Raw genomic sequence first — 25620 nt, 5'->3', positions numbered from 1 at the left:
AAAAAAATTAATCCTTGCATCAAAAAAATTAATGGGAAGTAAAGGTGTTACCCTAAATTATTTCCATTAAATAATTTTACTTCAGCAAAAAGATTTGCAGTGTTTGTGAAACTTTAATCAATTAGACATTACCCAGACGCTTGGCGTTTCATCATAAATGGCTTCTTTATTGTATTAAAACAATGACCAATTCAGATGCAACTTTAATGGCTATTCTTTGAAAGCACTTTAAACCTTATGTTGTTTATATTTTTTGAACTTAATTATATGTGATGAACATGCAGCCAAAGTGTCTTGGTCGGATTTAGTTTCACCTTGTATAAAGATAGATGTATAGATATGTATAAATATAAATAAACTTTTGATATTATAATGGTTTTGGTGTCTATGAACCATAAAACAAAAACTATGTAAAAATTTTCTTGAAGTTGCACTATGGTAATGGCTATAACAGTTATTTTTACTTTGAAATCTAACTAAAATAAATAGATAAATACATGAATGACAGCACATAAAAACACAGTGGACAACGGCGATACAGGTGCAACAAGAACAGTAAATAAGGACACTCAACCAGCTGACAACACAGCGAGGTGCGGCCACGACCAGTAGTAAAACTAAACAGATAGATGGTGTCATCAGTGACCAGGATGTAAAGTATCAATACTTGGCATATTTTAGAATTTTTTGAAATATGTCAAGTACTGTCAAAATTTCAGTCTTAAAATATATTTATATGTTAGTATGGCATGTTTATTGTTCAAGAATGATTTTAACGGATGGCATCATGACAGAAGCCCTATATGAGAGACCCCAATGAGGTTTATATTTTTGTAACCTTATGAAATTACAAAAATTCTAGAAAAGTAGTAAAAATATTAAGTTTTTGATTAATTAATATCTGTAATACTGTTTAAAATAATTTCTACACACTTCCAAAATTTTGGCAAGTTAAAGAGTGTTGGAATTAATCTCTAAATGTAAATTGTTACATTCTTAGGTCTGTTAGTGATTATAATTGTAATTTATACAAACTGTGTTCTGTAAATGAAAACCCCTTTAGATAACATTTGAAAGCTACAGGTAGTCTTGTGCATAAATTTGGTGCTCTTTAGGAAAAAACATGATCTTATGGAAATGAAATGGCGTGGTTAGTCCAGCGAGGAAGCGCAAGTCGGTAGTGACGTAACTGACGTTCACAAGCTGTGGGGAGAGAGCGAAAACAAACAAACAGATGTGAAGTAACGTCAATGAGTTGGCAGATCTCTGCAAGTGGCCTTGGGAGTCTAGAGGGTGCTACAATGAGCAGGTTAGCACAACCAATCCCAATAAACTTACATGAAAAGAAACACCTTTATAATTATACTAGCTTAAGTTTCCGGCATTGCCCAGGTTAAACACATCATTATATAAGGAACATCACTATCGAGTTTCAAGTCTGTAGAACATAGAATTGAAAAAAAAAAATATTTATTTTAAAGTCCCATTGATTGCACAATCTCGTTGCATCAAAGCTACGGATTAGCAAAACCGGAATGCCAATCTTCTGCTTTATTTTGTGGGAAGGCAGGTAACCCCTAGGCAAGAATTGACGGACACACAAAACAATAGTGCGTTATAAATTCAATACAGTGCCATCTATTGACAAAGTTATAAACTAAACTGTTATTAACGCCTTTAGTTCGCTATCAGCTGCGAGCTTCACCAAGCGGATGGTTGTCACCAATGAGAAGGATAGGAAGTTGCCAGACCTTACGCTATGACTGTATGACGAACATAGAAAAATGACAGAAACCCTTTTTCGCTCCTTTAGGGATGGAATTTCATAATTATATGTAGTCTGTGCCACTCTCTGGCCCACAATCTATCTACATGCAGAAATAATGTTGATTCGTTTTTCTGTCAATGTATAGTTATTTACCTATATATATGTAATCTAGACTATATATAAAACACTACAGAAAAATTTTGAGATTACTGATATTGAAAAGATTTCATTATCTAGCTAATGCTCAACATGTGTTGCAATGTCTCATTCAATTTTGTTTTGTAATTTGTTTGAAAGCATCTCTCTATCTCTCCAAATATATATCTATATCTCTATTTATCTCTCTTTTCAATATACCTTTCTCTTTAACTCCCTATATATACCTCTATATATATCTATATATCTCTTTATCTAACTCCATTTCATCCTCTATACTTCGCTCTATTTCGCTCTATTTCTTTGTCTCTATCTCACTCTATATATATCACTTTATCCCTCTCTCTTTTATATTTAATTCAATTTAATTTTGTGATGCGTGTGCACTCACACAACAAAAACAGACGAACTGCCGCTATATGATATGAAATACACATTTGTTCAAACAACTCTTGGGCTACCTATTGTTTATATCACACATGAACTGAAATGTCACTGTTTGTATTTTATTCAATTCATTTCTGTGAATTATCGCTGTTTCAATTTAATTCTTTTCAGTACTCTTATTGTGTCTATAATTGTTATTTTAGTTTTCCACGTATGGGTATTCAAAGTTAACAACTTTAGTTAAATATTACTTGCATAATTTTCACGTGTCCTGTTTGATTACCAATAAGAGAGAGTTTTATCCAACAGGAAAGATTAAGATTACTTAAGAGCACGAGGGGAGCACAAAAGGCTATCTTGCGAAATAATACGAAAGACCACTCTCGAGTGAGAGAGTGCTCTTTAAATTGAGACACGCTCTGAGATAGGCCTGCCGACTGCCATTCCAGTCCACTGCAGAACAAAAACTGGTTTTACTGCTTGGTGACAGCCAGCATGGGCGAAGTATTCTTAAATATATATGTGCAGTCATTGTTTGGTAAGTACATTCTTTAGGCTGACATGTACTCTCCAAATGTTACCATTTTCATCTGCAAACTTCCTAGTAGGCTTATGTCACATGTATCTTATAGGTGCTCGGTTGAGATGACACAGACATTACAGCTGTGTTGTGAGACACTGGTGTGTGTGTGGGGCAGGCTGCGCGGTGGTACCAGCTGGCGTCCAGCCGAGGGCATGCCGGTGCGATGTACAACCTGGGTGTGTTCTTCGCGCACGGACTGGGGGCCCTGGCGGTTGACCGCGCCCGCGCCACGCAGCTGTTTGAGTCGGCCGCGGAGCTGGGCCAGCCCGATGCCCGCCAGGCCCTGGACCGCATCAGGCGTACCGCGAAGGCGCGGCGCACAGCGGACGACACCAAGGCACTGTACAGGGCGCTGGGCGTGGATGTGCCGGCCCCCGACCTGCGGTCGCTACGCATCTCGGAGGATGTGCTGCAGGGCGTGAGCCTCGCTGGCCGGCATCCAGAGGTGCTGGAGCTGGTGTCGGGCGGAGGCCGCCTCTTCGCCCCGAGACGTGTGGCCCGGCCGGGAAGCTGCTGCCAGTCTGAGATGTCAGACCGCCTCTCCGGCACCGTCTACGCTCGCTACGTACGGGCCTAGGCCTGAGGTGGGGTGAGCCAGACTTCACTTGGTTCCGTCACTTTCGAGACTGCATCTTTTATTAAAATATTGACTCTTGACAAATTTCAAATAAATAGATAAATTGTCTAAGGGGATTGTGATTGGCTAGTTTTATTCCATTATGGTTAAATTCTTGCTGTGACTAGTTTTTCCTAAAGATAATTTAAACCATTGTAATATTAATTATAATAAAAGTGGTCCCTTGTAACCCTGATGCTGCAGTGGAATCAGGGGTGCTTAGGGCTAATTATCACTTGTCAGTAAGTAGTGCACTGTATTTACGAAATCACATTTCAGGAAATGGTCATTTAAATAACTGGCTGGACCTAAATTTGTGCAAGTTGAATTATCATGTGTAGGTAAAATTGCAGCTAGTATTTCTGCTGATATTTTATGATTTGAACAAAAAGATTTCAGTACTGTTGAAATTGTTTGTGGGTTTTACTGTCTAGGACTATTAAATAATGTCTTGAAAAGACATATACATCGCTGGTTTAAAATTACATATTCTTTAAAATAAACATTCAAATATGGCAACCATTCTACCATAATGGTTTCAGAAAAGTTTTGTTTATTGTTTTTAGTTAAAGAAAATGTTCAACCTGATTAATTTTTGTTTGGTGCAATACATGGGCGTAGCCAGATTTCAGTTTTGGGGGGGGTTTACAAAATAAAATGACAAAACAATGCAACATTAATATACACGTGAATAGAAAGTGCATACTGCATACACAATTACACTTATAGAATTATTCTTCTGTTTTTCATTTTGAATATGTCCACTACTTCATCCGCATCTATTTCTGCCCCATAGTGTATATTCATAAGAGCCAAACCGTTCAGTCTGTTTTCACTGGTTGTGTTGCGTAAGTAGTTTTTCAGTCTCCTTAGGCTTGAAAACGTCCTTTCTGGGGTAGCAGTGGAAACAGGTATGGTAGCCAAAATTTGTAGCAATGTGTAAACATTTGGATATAGTTTTTGATCGCACTTATCTAGGCATTCCAAAGCAGATTTTGGAGTAGGGGAGGTGTTTGTCATCACTGCTTTCCACACATCTAGTTCTGCTTTGACTACAGATGTACTTCTTTCGGGAAGCACTGAAGAGTACATACAAACTGCCTCTTCAATTTCAGAACTGGCTGCGAAATTTGATGGCAAGATACCAGAAAGTGCAGTCACTACTTTACGGTGCTTCGTAAACCTTTCGTTCAATTGTTGAATGGTATGGTCAAGGAATGGGATGAAGAAATTTATTTTGTAATGCGAGCATGTATCAGACGCAGGAATGTTTGAGCGGTTCAACTGCCTTCCGACTATGCGTGGCATCTGCAGTATACCGCCATTTTCTTCGAGCAAAACCTTTGCTTCTTCAAAAATATGAGGATACTCGTCATCAACTTTATTCCTCAGAAGTTGCAAGGTATTAATAACATCATCCACATGGCTGAATGCTGTAATCAGGTCGGTGTTAGCTGTTTGCAGCTGTTTGGATAACGACAATGTATAGCTCATGACTTTCTCAAGAATCACTAAGGACATCACAAAATTCGAAGATCGAAGTGTGTTAAGCATTTGGACGGCTTGTTGTGATGTTTCCTTATTATGGCTAGATTGGAGTTCTTCGAGAGCATTGACAATCGCTGGATAAATTTCTTTGAATCTCATGACAGCTTCATGCTTGTTGACCCACCGTGTTTCGCACATTACAAGCAGGCTTTTTTGGTGATCGGCGGGTAACAACTCTCGAATTTTGTCTTTCAAAACAGCAGTGCGTTGAGCGGAATGTCTGAAATACGAACCGACAGACTGTACAATCCCAACACAATTTCGGATATCTGCTTGTGAACATGAGTCAGCAATTGCAAGGTTGAGAGAGTGTGCACTACAGTGTACATAAAGAGCAAGAGCACATTCTCGACGAACATAAGCTTGGGCCCCGTGCAAATACCCACTCATAGCTGCAGCCCCATCGTAACCTTGACCAACCACATGAGAACACTCAAGCCCATGCTTTTTCAGAGCTGTAATAATTAGATTTGCTAGGCCGGATCCTGTGACATCAACAGTAGGAATGTACTCGAGAAACATCTCCTTAACTTTATGATGTTCAACATCCTTCAAATCAACATATCGCAAACACAGCGAGACTTGCTCCACACGCGAGATGTCAGTAGTTTCGTCAGCGAGAATAGCAAATAATCGGGCTTTCTTTACTTCTTCGATTATCTTATGTTGAATTATTTCACCACAAATGTCTATTATTTCATTTTGGATCTGAGGGCTTGTGTAAAGAGCATTCTTCTGAGAAGTGGCCAAATGCTCAGAAAGATCTTTATCCCCAGACTCAGCTCCGTACCGCAACAGTGCCCGAAAATTACCATCATTCTGCAGTGGTTGATCAGGCTCTGGTACAATCCGCCCAGAATCTATTTTACCTCTTAATGGGATGCCTTGTTTACCGCAAAAAATTATTCCTTTTACGATAGGGATTAATTTCTTTCGGTTTTCTTCTTGCTGCCTCTTTCTCTCAGAAGACAACTGCTCACTGACTGAAAAAGCCTGCAAAGATGTTACTTTAAGAAAGTTTTCTGCAAGTTCCAAATTTCTCTTGTGATATCCTGTTTTTGCATGAGTTTCAAATATTTCTAATGCATTTTTCCACTTGCAGAATGGCTCGGTTACAAGCTGGCCAATTCGCTGATGGCTGCCTTTACCTTCAAGTGAACGTCCCATTACAACACAAATTCTGCAGAATGCTCCACTTTTATATTCAGAATATGACAACCAGGGGAATCTCTCTATCCATTTAAGTTGAAAGCGCAAATTTCGTTTTGTGGAAATGGGAAACTTATAATCTTTGGGTGGGGTCCAAGGGACTTTTAAAATTTGGACTTTTATATATTCATTCACCATTTCATCTTGATTCGAATAAAAACCAACGTCCAGTTTAGCTACAGGATGAGATGATGATGAAACAGGCAAGCTGGTCGGTTCCTGAATAAACGTAGGCTGGTTGGTCGTACCCATTAAACAGGCTGCAGGCACCACTGACTCGAATTCGTCGTTAGATACTGTAACTGAGGTCACAGGTGCCACTGACTCGACTTTGTCGTTCGATTCTGTAACTGAGGTCGAAGGCTCACTTGCCACCACAGTCTCATTACCAGCAGCGCGCAAGCTTGTTGTAGTTTCAGTAGCCAAATGTGTTTCCTTACTGGAAACCGCTTGACCACACCACTTTTTCCAGTAGTCCATACCCTTAAACTTATCGCCTTTTCTTTTTTTTCCCTCCATTTCTCGACAACATGAAACTCGTACCTAGAAAGAAAAATAAAAATTACAACTAAATAATAAGAGTTAATATTAAAATTAATGTAACTGAAATTATTCATTAAGTACATTACAGCAACAGTGCTATGTGCTAACCGCGCGAGTCGTCTGAATTGAATTATTTAATTATTATATCACTGAATTATCATTATTTTGTATAATACAAAGAAGGAGTAAGTTGTAAATTACATTTTTTTCGATAAATGTAACATTTATTCGCACTCGTTAATTTTAAGGTTTTTTTATTTTTGTAATAAACAATGTAAACCACGACAATGGAAACACTCGGCTCAAACGGAATGGGACACTTTTTCGTTCGTGCAGCCAGCGTTCATCGAGGTATAAGACATTATCACGTCAGAAATAACATTAAAGAACATTGCATTTGCTATGTATACTATTAATTAACATTCAATATGGAAAAAAAAAGAAACTTTTTTTACGACATCATTACAAATCTTTCTAGAATTTTCTCTACTATAATATGCATGTATAATACGGCCAAATATAGCTTACAAATATTTACGTCACCGAATCATGAAATTTCTTGCATTAATTTGTGCAGCCAAATTTCACTTAACCCGCACTGTTTTACTGTATTTTGGCATAACAAACCACTTTTCACATATTATTTGTTCAAAATTAAGCTTCCCCTAATGCGGGAGACGCTAAAAGTTTCAAAGGAACAAATCAAAACTTTTTGATGTTTTAAAGTCTCAGCATGCCATGGGCCGCGGCACTATTAAGCTGGAATCACAATGCCACGACGGGTCCGACACGACAGGCCCGACAAACCGTCGTACAGCATTGCAGCACGACAGATTTAATAGCCTAGGGTCACAATGCCACGACAATATTCAACCCGACGATTTCTGATTTGGCTGTCGGCAAATCGTTCCAAACAAATTATTTTCATAAAATAAAGTATATCTGACGTTTAAAAAAATAATTGAAAGAGAAACAGATGATGCTATTACAGCCCATGCTTTTTTCTCGCTATTTGTTAGGATAATTATGGCAGTTTTTCAACCTAATGCCTTACAAAATAGATTCAGCCTTAACTTTATTAATATTTAGTTATTCGCTAAACTCATTCATTATTAAATTCAAACTTCACCAATCTACAATAACAACTTTAACCATAAACACGATTAAATTTGTACAAACAGATGAAGGCAAGATATAAAACTCACTCGCATGTTAAACAAAATTACGAAGTAGGTAAATATTTTTGAAATTTAGTTCCGTACTGTTTCCTTTCCGTTGCCGTTTTGTTTTCTGTCGGGCCGTACGACACGACGGAATTAGAAATAAAATCTATTCGTTGCGGGCCGTCGGGGTGCGTTTTCTGACGGAGTGACGTCACGGTGACATTGCATTTCATTGGCTATTGAGCTTGTCGGACCTGTCGTGTCGGAGCCGTCGTGGTATTGTGATTCCAGCTTTATTCAAACATTTGAAATGCCGCCCGCCGCGACGAGGACCAGTCACATGCAGCGAGCCCGAAACTCCAAACAAAGCCGTTACTGATTCATAGTTTTACAAAACACAAGGTTATAAAAAACGTAATTTTACTCTTATATAATTAATATTAAAATAGAATTAGCAAAGTTTTCTAAGCGAAATCAGCAAACAAAAAAAAAATAAAAATTTGATGTAAACAAAACAACTTTCTAATCCACGATGGCTTCTCGGCGACTGGAACTGTTCACCGAATGAAGTTTCGAATTTCTCTAAAGGTGTATATGTATATTACGATAATATACCCTTACAGCCTTAACATAAGTTGAGTAGTTTAGAAGATCTAGGCGTACAGAGTTGCAAACTAACAGCTATAGAGACAACCAGACAAAAGCGGGAAGCGAATTAATTTTATAGTAAGTAAAGAAGATTACAATTTACTTACTCCTGTAATATGGCCAGTGGCCACTTAAGTTACTCGAAGTGAAATCACAGCCAGAGCAATGATCACACAAATAACTATGTCCAATTGTCCACACTTCACAGTACACGGTACACAGATTCAGTGATCGGTGGCAAGGGATCGGTGGAGACTGGCGATAGCCGAGCTGATTGCACGCAACGGATGCATGCGCGGCGCGGGTTACAACACGAAATCAAGTCTAAGGTTACCAAACGAATACGATGATGCGGGCAGTGTCATTGGATAATCGGCGGCGTGCGGCGGCAGCGCGGCATGTTCAAAACATTGTTGTAATAGTGAGCAATTACCGTGGAACAAGTGTTAATATTTCAGTATATATTAATGAGATATTTTGAATATTTCGGGGGGGGTTTGAACCCCTAAAACCCTCCCCCTGGCTACGCCCCTGGTGCAATAGCTATAATATAAATAATTTATATATCCTTCAAAGAAATAACAATATTAAATACATAAAACAGCAAAAAAAAAATTAAAAAAACATAGAAAACTGGTGGGTAATGTAATTTCAATGATATTTTATTTCCCATTAAGGTAGATGTACCAGTAGTCGTCATGCTAAGAAGAGTTTTATAAAAAAAAAATTGTGTACATAACCTTGTAGGTGTATTACTGCCCCTACATGTTTGTTTTTAACCTCAAACTTTACTCTACAATGCTATCCAACACTCTTCGATAAACACAAATTATTTTTGTAGATTTATAATTTTGAAAAAAGTGTGATTTCGAGCCAGTAGTCGTCATGCAAATTTTCGTGTTTGCCAGTGTTCGTCACATGTTTGTGCCAGTAGTCGTCATGTGCGATTTCGGCTGCATTAGTTTTAATTCATGGATCCAGAATGATAGTATTGTACTATTTGGGCTTCAAATTTTATTTGGTACTATATTTTAAACATCAAAATGGCATTTCATAAAGATCGTTCAGTAATATAATGAATAATCCTCATTAAATTTTGAATTTACTTACAGCACTCACGGAACAAAGAGGGACAGCACATAGAGCTGTAGCAAACCGAATGTATTCGTTACTGAGTAACGGGTGTGCCGTCTAGTAACGAGTAACGAAACGTTACACACGGCTGCATTTTGTTACTCGCATTTCTCGTATATTTTACGCATGCGCGCGCATATTCAATGAATTTACGATACAAAGAACGATGTTTGTTTATTAATAAAGTATAATTTGGAAATTCCTCGTCTAAGTTTTTTTACTGTTTATTAAAGGTATTATGTGTGTAGACAAAGTTTGAGATTGGAACAGAAACAACGTAACAAAGTATTTTTTTACAAATTAGAAATATGTATGTTTTTGTTTTTCACTATCGCGTATTTTCACGTTTTTTTTTGTTCTTATCTTAAAAGAGATATAATAAAGCCGCTCTAATGAGATTTAATTGTTTCTTGGTTAACAAAAACTGTTTAATTATCAAATATTGTTAATTGTTTATATTCTATTTATTATTATTTACGCGACGTCATACTGTACGCGTACGCAATACGACTCAATTCGTTGCTGCAACATAACATAGCATGTTATGCGGTATCACAAGTAAAATATAAAAATGAATCAGGGCCCGCCCATCTTCCTACCCAAGGGCGATTTGCCTTTGTGTTTATCGGACAATGTGTTCCTTGGCACACTATTTTTTTCCGCTGCTCATTTTATACTCATACCATTTGCTACATCTTTAAGAGCAGCTTCCATGGCTGACTCTTCATACAACAGTATTTTCCGTTTTGGCATTTTGCCCTGTAATTAAAGAACGAGACACATTACAATGTTTAGTTTACTTATTAATGTCAAAATATATATCGAATGACCCCTAAATTAATGTAAACAACAATGCCTACACAATTTTTGCAATCAATAAAGTAAAGTAATTTCCGACCCAGAAGTCGTCATACACATGCATCGGAAGTCGTCATAGGTGACGACTACTGGATCTGATCATAATAACGTACTTTGTCTATTAACAACAAAGAACCAATATTATTTAAGAACTTTAGGGTGTAACTTAGCACAACTTTAAATAAAATATTAAATGTACCAGTGCTCGTCAGGTATGACGAACACTAGCAATACAAGGTTTTTATTGATCCAGTTTTCGTCACCCTAACTAAATCATACAAAGAAAACGAATTTTTTTAAATAAACACTTTCACCTCTTCAAGAACATTTAACTAACACATTCAGCACAAAACATCACGAATAAACATGAAAAATTACAGAATTAGAAGTAAAAATGTGCACTAACGTCCTTAGTGTTTTAGTATAGGAATTCCCCTATTTATCTTCACTGCTCTACGAACTTTTGATGCACGGACTTTTTTTGATTGAAAATAGTGTTTGTTCCGAAAACTATTGTGGTAATTTCAGCTAGAACGTCGACCAAATTTTTGTCAATATTTAAGTTGGCGATATATTGAGCTACTTCTCTATTATTTACATTTGAAGTTGCTAGTGACGACCATTGGAGCAGTGACGAGTACCGGTGCACTTACCTTACTACTTTCATTGTAATGTAATTTCATAGGGACAAAAACTAGAAAACAGCCCCTACCCATCTCTTGGGATCTGATTTTATTCTTCTGTGCTCTTTGCTAAAAATTATTTTCATGCAAGATTTTAAAATTATTTTACTTTGTTTCTTGATTCTTTAGTTGTATGCACTATAGTGATGCATCTAGGTATGACTAACAATAAGAATCCGCAAAGAAGTGGAAATATTCTACGGTTCAGGCTGTAGCAGGTTGAAATGTAATTAGGAACATTACATGATAAAAAGTGGTAAAGAATTTTGTTTTAGGAGGGAAATTTTGTTGTTTCCTTTGTAGAGGAAACCGTTATCATGTTTTGCTTCAGTTTTAGTGTAGTGGTTTGTTTTATTTCCTGATTAACTTTGTAGCTGTTACTAGCTTGTTGTAGGTAACATTAAACGTTGATGTTGCTATTGTTTAATGGAAATAATTTAATTTGTTTCATTGCCATGTGTTTGTTTATGATTATCCATTGGTGTTCTCTTTGAACATGCATACATTGTACACAATAAGTACAATTAGAAGTAAGAATTTTAAATAGGGTTGGAGTTAACTTAAACTATCCTATTTTTATTTTAAATGTTACTGGTTTTATTCCTGTATTATCCAAGATTGCTGAAAATTTTGATGTAGGTTGTTAAACAGTGACATATTTTTTCTGGAAAACCAGTAGATTGTTTAAAGGTTGCAGTCCTTGGTTGAAAGATATATACACATGCAATTGCCTTCTTTATTCTTATTGAGTCAGAATTACAAACACGTCAGTTAATTTGGTGTATTAAGTGTTGGTTGTTCTCCAGCACAGATGATGTGACTAGTGCATATACATACGTGAGATAATCAGGTATCACTACAGTCTTGTATCTGAAGTAGTCCTGAGACTTACTTCAGCATCCCTGTTGGCCAGTTCAACTGGAGCATGTAGTGGTCAGTACCGTGCTGACAGTTGTGACAAGGCCGTGCGGTCTTGGTGGCCAGAGTGTACAGCACTCACACCACACACTTGTGCTCACGTCTGTGTTGAAGTGTCTTCACATTGCGATACGTCTCCAGCATGCACCTACCCAGCAGCCAAGACATTGTACTGTTGTTCTAGCCTCCGCGCATCACACACAAGCTTTGCTTGGCTTTCCTTTGGTATAAGTATTTTATTAATGTTAATTTAATCCATTTAATTGCTGAACTATTCTCTGAAAGTATTTAAAAATAGATAGGGTAATTAAAACTAGAGCTGTGCCGATACATGTTGGCAGAAGCCAATTTTGCAGATAGTTGAATCGGCGTTTCTGCAGTCATAATACATTTGTTAATTTTCGGCCGATATTATTGAAAAATGAAAGTGCCTGTCATAACTTAAATTTACACAGTATCCTTTTTCATACTACGACATACTTTGAACATCATTTCTAGCTACGTATATCTAGCTACATATCAAACTTAAACATCCTCTGTTTTAATAAAATTCGTGAATCTAATACATCGTAAATAAATATATCACCAACACAGAAAAATTAGATAAGAACAATAACTTACATTATTTAGAGCATGGCTACCCCTACAAAAAATGGAAAATACCAACTGCTTGAACTGCAAACAAATGTTTGCTATATCAAATGACAGAGACTTTTTAAATTAACTTACATAAAGGTTTTAAATTGAATAAAAAAATAATAATCAAATAATATAGACCTTCAAGTAACAGAAATTACTTTTACCGTTTCCCATGCCAAGCGACCACATGGAATGCATTTCCGTATAAATGTTGGTATCGTAAATTTACGCCGCTGCACGCATTAATATGGTATTGGAATTCCCGTTCTTGAATTGTAAACATGTACAAAGTCTCACAACTATGCACATTTTAAATTCATTTTTTTAATCATCATATTATGTTAATTAATATGTGTAATATTTATCTATTATTAAATAATCTTATTTTAGATAATTATGTATTAAATTATTAAATTTTTCCAGCCTCTATTAGTAAATTCATGTTTTAATAAGCAACTAATGGGTCGCCAACAAACAAATCAAAACAAGCTAAAAATATGAGTTTAAAAAAAAGAGAGGTTATGTTCCGTTTATAAACTAAAATACATGTGCATTTGCATTGCATGCTTTTCTAAGAACAAGTTATTTTGGGTAGTTTAGTAAATTTATAAAAAAAAATATTTTAACTAAAACGTATTTTCTCCTGTATCGGTTCAGAATCGGTAAATCTGCAACAGTTGTATCGGCATATCGGCAAAATTTTGTGAATCGGAACAGCTCTATTTTAAAATTTAAGGAGCTTAGGTCTGATTTATTAGTATCTACTTTTTTATTTTTAATCACTTTTGTGTTTATGTTAATATGTGTGCATTATCAAAATATTTTGTTTACTGCCAAGTGTTCAAGGTCACGGAGATTATCATGAAACTAAAAGGTAATGTCTATGACTTTCAAAGATTTCACATAAGAAGTACTCTTCAGATACGACATGTAGCACTGAATGATCTCGTTTGTTGCAGAGTGAAGTACTGTCTGTAATTTCTATTCTGCAGTATACATGATTCCTCAGTCAGTGACCTTACTGCATATGTTTGAAGAACTTCATCTTTAAAGTGATCTGTACCAGGAAGTTAGTGGTACATGACTCTGAAGAATAGAGAATGGTTTTTGCTTGTTTTGTGTTTATATCAGGACTGAATATTCTGCATTTATTGTAATGAGTTGGACTAAATGCACCATCTGTAAAAACATAACAACTTGCTTACTCTGACTGACATGTAACCACATAACATTTCTTTAGTTGGACTGACATCTAACCAAGTAACAACTCTCTTACTCAGACTGACATGTAACCACGTAACAACTCTCTTACTTGGACTGATATGTAACCAAGTAACAACTCTCTTACTTGGCCTGACATGTAACCAAGTAACTCCTCTCTTATTTGGACTGACAAGTAACCATTTCACAACTCTCTTACTCGGACTGACATGTAACCACGTAACAACTCTCTTACTTGAACTGACATGTAACCACGTAACAACTCTCTTACTTGGACTGACAGTCAGTGAAGTCAGCTGCTAGCTCTGACTTGGAGGAAGGGAGTTCACAGGATAAAACATAGGCATCCTGTCGACAAGTTTAAAGTGAAAAAATGGACATGTCTGCATGTAAAAAAAAATGTAGACAGAGTTTTAGAAATTTGTTTCCTGTGGCCTTTTATCGTATATACTTGTGGCATTTAGGTACTTGTGGATAGTACTCCTGGAAGAATTAAGTAAGAAAGGAAATTTCATTTAAGTTTTTGACAGTTTTTGAAAGTGTTTTGTTATAGTTTTGGACTAATTTCTATTCTGGAAATTAGTTGGTATTTTTGATTTCAATTACGCTGAATAAATAATTTGGTTATGTGTATGTTTGAAATTGGTAGACTGAAATAAGATAATGCAAATACAATTCTTTACAAAAAAAATGATTAAAAGGGACACCATTTTTGTTTTAGAGAAATAGTTTTCTAGTTGGACGAGTAAATTGGTCACTGATTTTCCAATAGTGTATTCAGGGTGGCCACCTTACAGAGAAAATTTATAAATCTTGAATTAGTCATGAATTTTTTTTTTGCGCCGGAAAATCTGTGAGAAACTGTTAAAATTTTGAAAGCCTGGAATTATCTTTTCGTTTAGCAAGTTGAAAAGTGCTTAGTTGAAAAACTGCTCATTGTGCCTACAAACTGCATCACTTATACCATTTTTGAATGTCGTTTACTGACGAACGTCCTCAGTGGACACCTGTGAAATCTAATGAGTTAACACTTTGACTAGTAGTCACCACCGGTAATACAAACAGAAGCCACACGGAAAAAAAAAAACAACAGAATTCTAATACCTTGATTTCTCATGTAAAAGACTAGAGACTCCATTGGAAAAAAAATAAATTAAAACATGATTTTTAACATGGAAAAACTAAACTAGTGGATTGTGCCATAATCCTTTTTTCTTTAAGTGTCTTAATAATTAAGTTGTTTAAGTGTTAATCTATAAGAAAATAACAAATATCAGTTTATTGATATTTTACCGTTAAAATTATTATTTTTTAGGTATATTTGTTTTTTAGCTAGTATTAAAGTGATTTTATAATAGTAAATAATGCACAGATTACTGTGATTGAAAGTTAGTCTGTATAGAATTTAAAACTAGGAAATTGTTATTAATGCTCAACTGAGAATTTTAATTGTTTATATTAATAATTATTATGGTCATGTGTAAACTGTAATTATCCTTGGCAGTTGTAATTTTAGTTGTGCCCTGATGGTTTGGTGTATTATTTATACAATTGCTGTCTTTTCATAAAACTTTGCTGCTGATAGCTACTGTCATAGTTTAAACTACAAACAAAAGCTACTAACTTATGTTCAAGGAAAACACTTTTATCACTGAACTAATATAGTCTTACTGGAATAGTTTTTATTTTATATAATATTAAATGGTTGGTATTAAATGGTTAATTCTTAATTTGGTTTTATTAGTTCTGATATAACCAATGTAGAAACATTGAAAGAAATTTCTTAGAAAAACCTTAAATATCGTGGTTTTTGGTTTTGCCAAAAGAGTGGCTATCCTGTATTATCAGATTTATTTCACATGGACTTTTGCTAAATCACTGTGGGTGCAGTGTTGTGTGTATGGCCCTGGCATACATGCCCACATTTACATAGCCACACACTCAGAGCACACACACTAGTGATTCATTCTATTTTGTGGCATGAAACAAATTAAAGCTGAAGATAAGAACTTTCAACCATGAAAATCAAATTAAATCAAATGTGCCATTTTTGGTGGGAGAGTATTGAGAACATAAGATTAATTTAATATACATTTGCAGGGTTTACTAACCATTTCTTTTGTTCAAAATGATCATAAATAAATTTGTTTTCTTTTCACTACGTTGATTTTAACTGGCACTGTTGTCTTGTGCATAATGTGTAAATTTTTTTTACACTAGATTTGAGTGATAACTTAACTTAAGGTGGTTTGATTAGAGTGCATGCTAGTATAGATAATAATAATAGTATATGAAAAAATGGGTCTCTATGAGTCAGAACATTGAGAACTATGCATACTTCTAAGGCTGTGGAATTATAAGCATAAATTAATGAGACTGTTTTCTTAGAAAAAAATAAATAAATTTTTAAAATTGAGTTGTTTATAGTTTTTTAATTATCTCTTACAATTATTTATATCCATAAAAACAGTATTGTGTGAAAAAGTACATACCTAATTTGGGAAGAATCTTGAGGCCTTTTTGAATGCTATTGTATTTTATTATGATAAGAGGTTTAGTAACTACAGTCTCCTGGCGTATTATGAATGTTTATTAAGTAATCATGCTAATTGGTTCAGTTCTGCTATAAATGATTTCATCATCTTTGATTAATTTTAGCGACCATGGCCATATTGAAAATTGGCGGCTGATCACCTAACAATTCAATACCTTTATCATCCTTGGGCATTCGCATCGTCAGTATGGCAGTGTTGTTATTTTACGGAAGGTTTTATGTGTTTACGTTGAGTGAATATTATTTTAAATACATACAAAGTGCATCCAACTTATTGAGATGTTGCTTACGTGACGTTAATTTTACCTAATAATTTTTTGTATATTGATTGAATTTCGTATACAGTCTCTGACCAATTTTATGTTATGAATGACGCCATAAATGCTCAGAATTTTTTTTCCCGGTTTTAGTTCGTACAGACAAGCTACTACATTGGAAAATAGTTGCAGTTTGTGAAAGATGTAATTTTGGCCAAAATGCTGTTCAGAAGAGTTATTCCTATTTCTGTACGCAATGATCAAGTTCAGACGTTTTATCTTCTCTTATGTGTCAGTAGTATGTTACGGTTTTGTATGGGGAAAATGTAAGTAAATTTATTTCCTATCACAAATCGTTAATTGCATACTTAACTGGCTCTATCAATACTGATAAAAAAATATTTTCTTATGTAAGAGTTCAAGCTTTGTTTTTTGTCAGCGTAAAACTATTTAAAGCCCTGGTACAATTCAAGGTTAGTAGAGAGAGGTTGTCTCGATCCCATAAGAACAATGTAGACAGCCCGACACTCCGCTCTGACGTCATCTGCAGCCCCGCCGTTCCCAGCCGTAATACTACACCTGCTGACTGACGGCTTTCTCTTATCAGCTCGGCTCGTTTCACATGTCTGATACGCAATACTTATAGTATTTCATTTATGTTTGGTAGATTACTTTTAATTATAATCGCTTTGATATGTTTTTCAAATGACAACATGCTGTGACTGAAAACAAGGATGAATTATTACTTCAACATATTTTTTCAGTGACAGTAAAAATTTTCAAAATATCAATGATGAATCCATGAATTTTTAAAAAATAATATAATTAATATGTAAGTAGTAAACAAAATGATTTATTTATATTTATTTCTCAGCAAGATTATAATATTTAAAATAATTGCATATCAATTGCTTAGTGTTTAATGAAAGTAGCCATAGCTCATTAATACATTTTGGGAATGTTTGCAATATAAATAAACTGACGTTAGATTTAAAAATAAATTTCTAACATTAATAGAGCAGTTTTTCGGGCAATCGTTTCATCCTCTTTTGCATCATACTCGAGTGTTTTCTTCACTTTTACTTCGTCAAAGAACAACAATGCGTCCGAAGTCTAGCAACGAAGAACGTGCTACATTCAAAAATTCAAACATTTTTTACTAGGATACCTTTTCTCATGTCAAATGAAGATGCCCATCGATGAAGAGTTGAAAGTCCAGGCAATGGGAAGTTAAGTTTCTGTTTTAAAAATAAATCACATCGCTTACTGAAATAACGCAAAGTGAAAGCGAGAGCTATTTCATCATTGGTCCAGTTTACTCTTTTTTTCAACGAAAGTAATAAGTCAATTTGATTTTTTGAAAAAAAAAAAAAAAAAAAAAAAAAAACACTATGAAAGAATATTCCGCGTACGGAACTCTAACGAAGCACGTTTATTTTGTTTGTTTTTAAGATTTCCTTTTTTTTTAAATTTTTTCATGACTTCCAAATTCAAAACTGACTTTCTTTCGGCAAGAAACAAATTTTCTTTAAGAATTTGGATTTCCTTCCTAAGCATTTCAACCGAGTCATTGTTAGAACAAGACTTTGAATGCTTTAACTGACTACAAGAACATGTTTCTTCCTCACTTACATTTTCATTTGAATCTACGATTAATTTACATAACATTTTTTTTTTTCCCTGCATTTAACTCGGGCTTCTCGGCGCACACGACTTTCCAATGTTTCTACAGGTCTTGTAATTCCAAGTTTTAATGAAGGTGCAGCATTTTGTTTAAGACGTCTTTTAGCGCATGTATTTAACAACTCAGCTTTCAAGTCGGGCTCGTAATCGTCATCTGTAAAGTGCTCTGAACATATGTAAGTGGTTTTTTGATTCCACTCACCATCACGTCGGCATTTCTGAACTTACACTTTCAACAGATGATCATCACGTGGGAATCGATGATATTTTATATGATTTGTTTCAGGTAAAGATTTTGTTTTTACCAAGCTATTTGTACACACAGCCACTGTACACCGCGTAGGTACCTGGCATTGTAATGTTTAAATACAACTATTTAACAGCGTTTAGCCTAACAAAACAAATTCACTTTAAATTCTTGTTATTAAAATTTTACCTTCTAGTTATAATTAACGAAGCACCTGTGCACTTATGATATAAGCAACACTAACATGTTATAACACATGCACTCTCAATTAAACTCCTCACAACAATAACTCTCCCTGCATTACGCTGTAGTTTGACACGTTAATACAAGCAGATGTGCTTGTAAACTATGTAACTGATAGGAGCGGACGGGCTGGCAAGCCGAGCCGGGGCTGCAAGTGACGCGATGCGCAGAACGATGCGCAAGCGATCGAGGCAACCTCTCTCTACTAACCTTGGGTACAATTAGGTGGGCTTCAAACCTGACCCTACCCATTCTGAAATTGTATATACGGGACGACACACTGTACGTGTCGAGATAGTGAACTTTAATATTTGGGGTCATCAGCATGCTGGCCAGATGTGTGTATTCCCTTCGCTATTGTTTTGTGATGTCATGAATGACATATGCGAAACAAAGGTTTATCCAGTGTACAGAGGAGCAGTAAACACTATTCAGGTTCATTAAAAATATATATTACATGAAATAAAACATATTAACAAGCAAAGTATGTTGTTAAAACATGCTCACTCACAAACTTTGGCTGGCTCAAAATGTGTTTAAGAGCATAAACAAGAGGGCTGCATTTAAACATTTTTCACTTTTTTGACGTGACTTCTAATAAATAGATGAACGCCGGCTGCACACATGAAAAAGTGTCTCTTAACGCACATTGTCCCACTACGGATGTGTCCTGTTATGCTCATTGTACGCATGCGTGGCATCTCTTTTCCACTCTATTGGAACAACCATCGATTTGACTTTTCAATCATATTTTCGTCGTTTGAATATTATGTAATTTAACGATCGTCCACCGATTTTCAGCACAATCGGTACGGTTATTTAAAAGTAATGTTGAATATTTAAATACGCTTTTAACGAACAATGGTGTTTTACAGTTACACATAATAATTCAAATTACACCCGGGATCTTTTGCACAATGTTTTAAAAAATATTGTAACACATTATAAATAAGTTTGGTGTATTTGGGATGCGTATTTGTTATAAAATCGTGTTATAAAAACGAAATAATATTATTTCCCTACCGTGAACAAAATTTATATATATATATATAATATATATATATATATATATATATATATATATATATATATATATATATATATATATATATATATAACATCTGAAACTATTATATCAAATATGGCCTCGTGGCCATGCGGTTAGCATCGCTGATTGATTACCAATCGAAAGTTTGACGGATCGAATCCCTGCCGCCGCTAGACTTTCATTTTTGTACTTGTAAAAATAAATATGGTGCATGGGCAACTACAAAAGTTATAAACATATTTGAATTAATGAGTGCAAATAAAAGTAAATTTATCAATTAAATTGTAGATTTAATTTCACTCCTTCTTTTTATCCATACAAAATAGTGATAATTCAATAAAAATGATTCATTTTTATTCATAAAAGTATGCAGAGAGAGATTTTATCATACAAAAAATAGAAAAATTAAAAAAAATTACTTCCTCAAAGAATAACATATTTTTAATGAACAATGGTGTTTTACAGTTACACATAATAATTCAAATTACACCCGGGAGCTTTTAAACAATGTTTTAAAAAATATTGTAACATATTATAAATAAGTTTGGTGTACATATTTGGGATGCGTATTTGTTATTAAATCGTGTTATAAAAACGAAATAATATTATTCCCCTACCGTGCTGCTATCTACGGTGACGGACGTGAACCGATTGAAACGCGATAACTATCCGCTATCGCGGGAACCAAGCACGGCGAGTGCAGTTATAATAGGTTATGTTACAATTGACTGAAGAATTATGGTGATTCATATAATTTATGATAGATATTTGATTACAATTTATTTATATGAAAACTTGTTCATAATTATATTTAAACTTTATAGCTAAACACCAGTTTTGAAATTAATTATAAGTCATCTAGACGTGAACTGTTTCGTCGACTGTTTATAAAGTGAAGTGAAAAGTTAATGTGGTTTTCATTGCTTATTACAACAACAATTTCGGCGATAAAGGTTAATTATTCTTGCATTTTAAAAATCTGATTACTAGTATAATTTCAAGTATTTATTCTTTTATTATTAAAATAAAAATGATTCAATTTTATTCATAAAAGTATGCAATCATTTCATCGATGTTTTGTTATGACGTCACATTAAACTATCGTCCGTAAACTGACTTTACAGACAACCAATTTTTTTATTCTTTAATTATGTTGTATTTAATTTTGTTAGAAACTTAGAATGTATAAGTCTAATTATTAAGTTTTTTATTTATAAAATATGCCACAATTAGTTAATGAAATGGCAATTTTTTTTAAATCTTCTATTCACAAATAAAAATATGCAAATATTTCGATGCACACATGAAAATGTACATAGCCAATGTTTACTTTATTTGCAGTATCTGTATTGACTAGAGCAGTAGTGTAACAAATTTTAGCGTAGTTTTATAAAATGGTTGTTGCCTACCATTATCATCTTTATTCTCAGCAATTCATAGTGTTATGGTTAGCAACATAAATGTAAGATATAGTAGCGTAATAATTTCAAAATAAAACTATTAATCTTAAAAATATAAAAGTTCTCTTGAATACCATTTAAATATTTTCTGATATTTTAATACGTAGCTTATGTTTCAGTAATAAGCCAATAAAAGCACTTAAGAAATTTAACCTGCCCCATGACTATGTATATGATTCATTTTTGATTGGGTTCATAGATTGGGAATTATTCTATTCAAATATATATTTTTTTAAGTTTCTGCAGCTCGGAAAAAAAATTCAATTTTTTATGCTGTCTTTTGTTTGAATATAAGTATACATAGTTAGTTCGTAACTTTACATCGGCATCTTAAATTGGCATAATTTCACCATCAAGCAAATTCCTTGAAAAACTTAATTTTGTTCCTTGAAAGCCTGGAAATGTGCATGAATTTCAAAATCAAAGTTTGGCGGCCACCCTGGTTTTGTTTAGAAAGATGTTAAGTGGGTGCCACCGTATGTTAAGGTCACACGGACCCGGCGGAGACTCCTCAGGGCGAGACGTGACCCATGTGGGGATGAGACTCGGAGCCTCCTTAAGGGAGATTAGGCTTCCCCATCTTGCAATGGTAAAATATTTTGATCCAGCTACCAATATGGCTTCCCTGCAGAATGTTTTGGATTGACATGGCATAGGACTTGGCTTTGGCTACTTTTTGAAGTCAACACTTGTGAACTGGTGTGATTATCATGGCAGTTGTATTCTCCTGCTTGAAATAATAAGTGGTTTACTTGCGGCATGTACAAACTAGAGCCTGTTAGTAAACATGTGGTTGTAATAAGGTATTGAAGGTGTGGGAGATATGATTTGTGTCTTGACATGCCAGAAATTGGAATAAATTGTTCAAAATTAGAAATTTAGCAAAGATTTGGGAAACTCCAAGATTGCTGGGTCTTATCCCCCTTAAATGTGATTACCAGAATTACCAGAGCCTAGCCCGCTCTCATTGTTGGGCATGCTTACACTAAGAGATGGTAATGTGGGCACTTCAGGCATCCTGCACACCTGATACCTGCAGATGGTCAGCAATTGGCCCGAAAGCAACATGTGCTTTTATTCTCGTTACAGTTACAGCTCTCCTTTGAACACATCTTATTGAATTGTTGGAAAGCTCTGTGGCATGAATCAGTCTGTTTAGGGGTTGTACGAGACACCCTCGTGGCTGTACTGAGATACATGCGGTCATGTTTCAAAAGTCTCGCTAGGGTGAATAATTATTATTTACGCAGTCTGTCCACTTGTTTGACTCCGTCTTTGGTAAATGTTTAAATTATGTTACAAGAATGTTTCAAGCCAGTCTGCTGAAAAAAAAATACCCTTGGGGATCAAAAGAAAGAATTACTATTATTTTACTTGTTTAATTACGTAGCACTGAGTGGCTGGATGTTTGGAGTTGTGGCACGTTGTTTGAACACATTGAACTCACACGTGCGCGGCATCGAATGTACTACTATGATGCAAATGCAAAAAAATTATTGGTGAAGGTCGGTAAGGGAGCGGACGAGTGGAGTTTTATCAGACTCATGGGGCAAAGCCTCTGTCAACATCAGTTTGAAGATGTGATTACTGATTAGTAGAGTCCCTATTATATGGTGAATCACGATAAAACGAAATAACATCGAAAAACACATTAACGTGCGACAAAACACCGAAAAACACGTCAACACACGACAAAACACGAAAATAGGCAACATTCAGTAGCTGTTATTATTTATTACATAAACTTCTGGTTTCCGTAGCATCATTATGGCTGGAATCAACTCAGTATGTTTTGATTTCCATTCTAGACCACTAGAAAATGAAATACAAGTTATATATATATAATGTCCGTGCTTTGTTTTGATTCTTCACTTCATAGAGTCCATAGATACATACAATGCAAAGACGTGAAACCTAGATTAGGCGGAATAAATCTCGGAGCATGTTCCAATAAGGATGGTATACTAGTACAAATGAAACAAGTCTGGGAAGTTGTAATTGTTCCGAGAAAGTCAGGGATTTTACTTTGAGGCATTCATTGGAATTATAAAGTAAAGTTATGTATTTTAAACTGCCATATACAGTGAATGAATAAAACTAGTTTGTACCCTAGTAGTTTCGGTGTGAAGAGATGGAAACAAAACAAGGTAGCAAGGGCACAAGTCTGTAGGATTCACAAGGTCCTGCGTGGCCTGAAAGTTAGCGCTTGGGGTTAACAGACACTTCATTTTAGAATATGGTGCTTGTGTGTTGTACACTGCTCTTATTTTAACCTAAGTAAATGCAGTAAGCACAAAAAATTTAAAATATACAAAAAGTTTTCATAAAATGTAGTTTTACATCATTGTGTTTATCAATCTCGTTTCACAGTCACAGTTTTGCAAGCACAACCGGGCCAGTGGGCCCCCTCAATGAGGGGCTTCTTAATTCCAGGGAGGGGGGGGGCTTTGGCCCCCCTTTCCCCCTCAGGATCTATGCCCATGCCAGGTGTAGTTCCAACTACAACTACCACTAGTTGTAACTAGGGGGTAGCAGTAACTTCATAGTCATTGCTTTGCTTCCCCCTCCCGGCATAGGCATCCTTCTTCAGTTTGTTGTTTTCGCTAGTAACTTGTGGTTGGTTAGTTAGGCAATCTTTATTAACTTTTTAACTCTACAGCCTTTTGTCATTGTATTTTTTTTTTAATTGGGTAATCATGTCTTCTGTAGACAGAAAAAAATTTGCTGATAGAGCTTTGTTAACACCCAGTATTGTTACAGAAAAATTATGGAAGAGAAAAACATCTTGAGATCAAGTAGTTGCTGAGAACTGTCTTGCTACTGGAATTGGTCACTCATTCGCAAATGAATAAAACACTTCATAAAAACATGTTAAGTCACATTGAAACAATAACCGGTACTAAGACTACACAAAATAAAAAGAATGAGTAGAAAGAGTGGGGGAAGCAGTTTTGTTACTTCTGGGAGCCGAGGAAAATACTAGTGTTACCAAATTTCAGGTTCGTGTTGCATTAGGTGTACCTAAAGCAAACCATGAAAGTTAATTGAACCTGGATCTGCATACAACTGTAGAGGACCATTGAATGTCAGCTACGTATACCCTTCAACCTCATGTTTTGGAAACCTGAAAGTCAACACACAGCAGAGTTATGAGAGACCAGGTGTGAAAAATATAGTGTTGCCAACGTCGGACCTTATGGGCCGTGACCACAATGCGAACACCCAGCGCCAATAAGTATTCAAACAAATTCTCTTAATTTTTTCAAACTACGCACAATACATAACTCACTGTTCCCAACCTCATTGGATGTTCCCAAACCTAAATTTAGAAAAAGAGAAATTATGTATGAGGTAAAATAATTCTATTAATTTTCTCAAAGTTATTTTTATTCACTAACTTTTTCATTGATAAACATACACTTCAGCCTTAAGCATGGCAAGGCTACACACAAATAACATAACAGCCAGGCAAAGATAGCTCACATCATGATATTTCCCTTTTTATAGGATTTTAAAAATAGGAAAATTAAAAGCTCAATATTACATTAAAATTAGCTTACTATGATTCAAATGATCTTATAAATAATATAAATTCTTGTTTTTTTTTTTTTTTTTTTTTACAAACAATTAAAACCTTTAAACTAGCTATACACTAGACCAGAGTTGGGTCATTTCTAAGCTGTTTACACAATTCCGTGAAAAGACCCATATTGAGTTCATGAGACTTTTTAGGGGAATTTCTTTATCAATCTGCACGGATAAAGGTTTTTTGTTGTAACTACTTCTCTAAGTTAAAAATGCTGTAAACTGTATTTTAAAAACAACTCAAGAATTTTTTAAAATTTTTACAGGAATAATTTCTTTATTATTACTATTATTATTATTATTATAAAAAATACAATAGTGCTGTTAATTTTTTTAGAATTATTTTTTTTTCAATATCTTGGATATAAGAAGTATTTCTCTTAATTTAAAAATTTTGAAAACAAAGTATATTAAAAAATCACCATTATTTGTATAAATAAATGATGAACCATTAAAGTGGTTTTTCCAC

General features: G+C 34.9%; 1 protein-coding gene across 3 annotated transcripts in view; it reads left to right on the top strand.

Annotated features, from left to right (window-relative positions):
• The window catches only part of LOC134541695 (uncharacterized), a 72437-nt gene extending 55951 nt beyond the window's left edge, over positions 1–16486 (top strand). Inside the window, exons 4-5 of one of the 3 annotated variants that reach the window (XM_063385322.1) lie at positions 3010–3478; positions 13813–16486. In XM_063385322.1, coding sequence (XP_063241392.1) covers positions 3010–3471 — 462 coding nt within the window. In that variant the 3' untranslated portion in view covers positions 3472–3478; positions 13813–16486. Of the gene's footprint in view, positions 1–3009; positions 3583–13812 lie in introns of those variants that run through there. The other 2 variants (XM_063385323.1, XM_063385324.1) reach the window with 2 other exon arrangements.
• Positions 16487–25620: the final 9134 nt, after the last annotated feature.

The sequence above is a fragment of the Bacillus rossius genome (assembly GCF_032445375.1).
Source record: "Bacillus rossius redtenbacheri isolate Brsri chromosome 4 unlocalized genomic scaffold, Brsri_v3 Brsri_v3_scf4_1, whole genome shotgun sequence".
NCBI classification, from domain to species: domain Eukaryota; kingdom Metazoa; phylum Arthropoda; class Insecta; order Phasmatodea; family Bacillidae; genus Bacillus; species Bacillus rossius.
The sequence above is the reverse complement of the archived record's forward strand: the minus strand, read 5'-3'. Positions and strand labels throughout refer to the sequence as shown.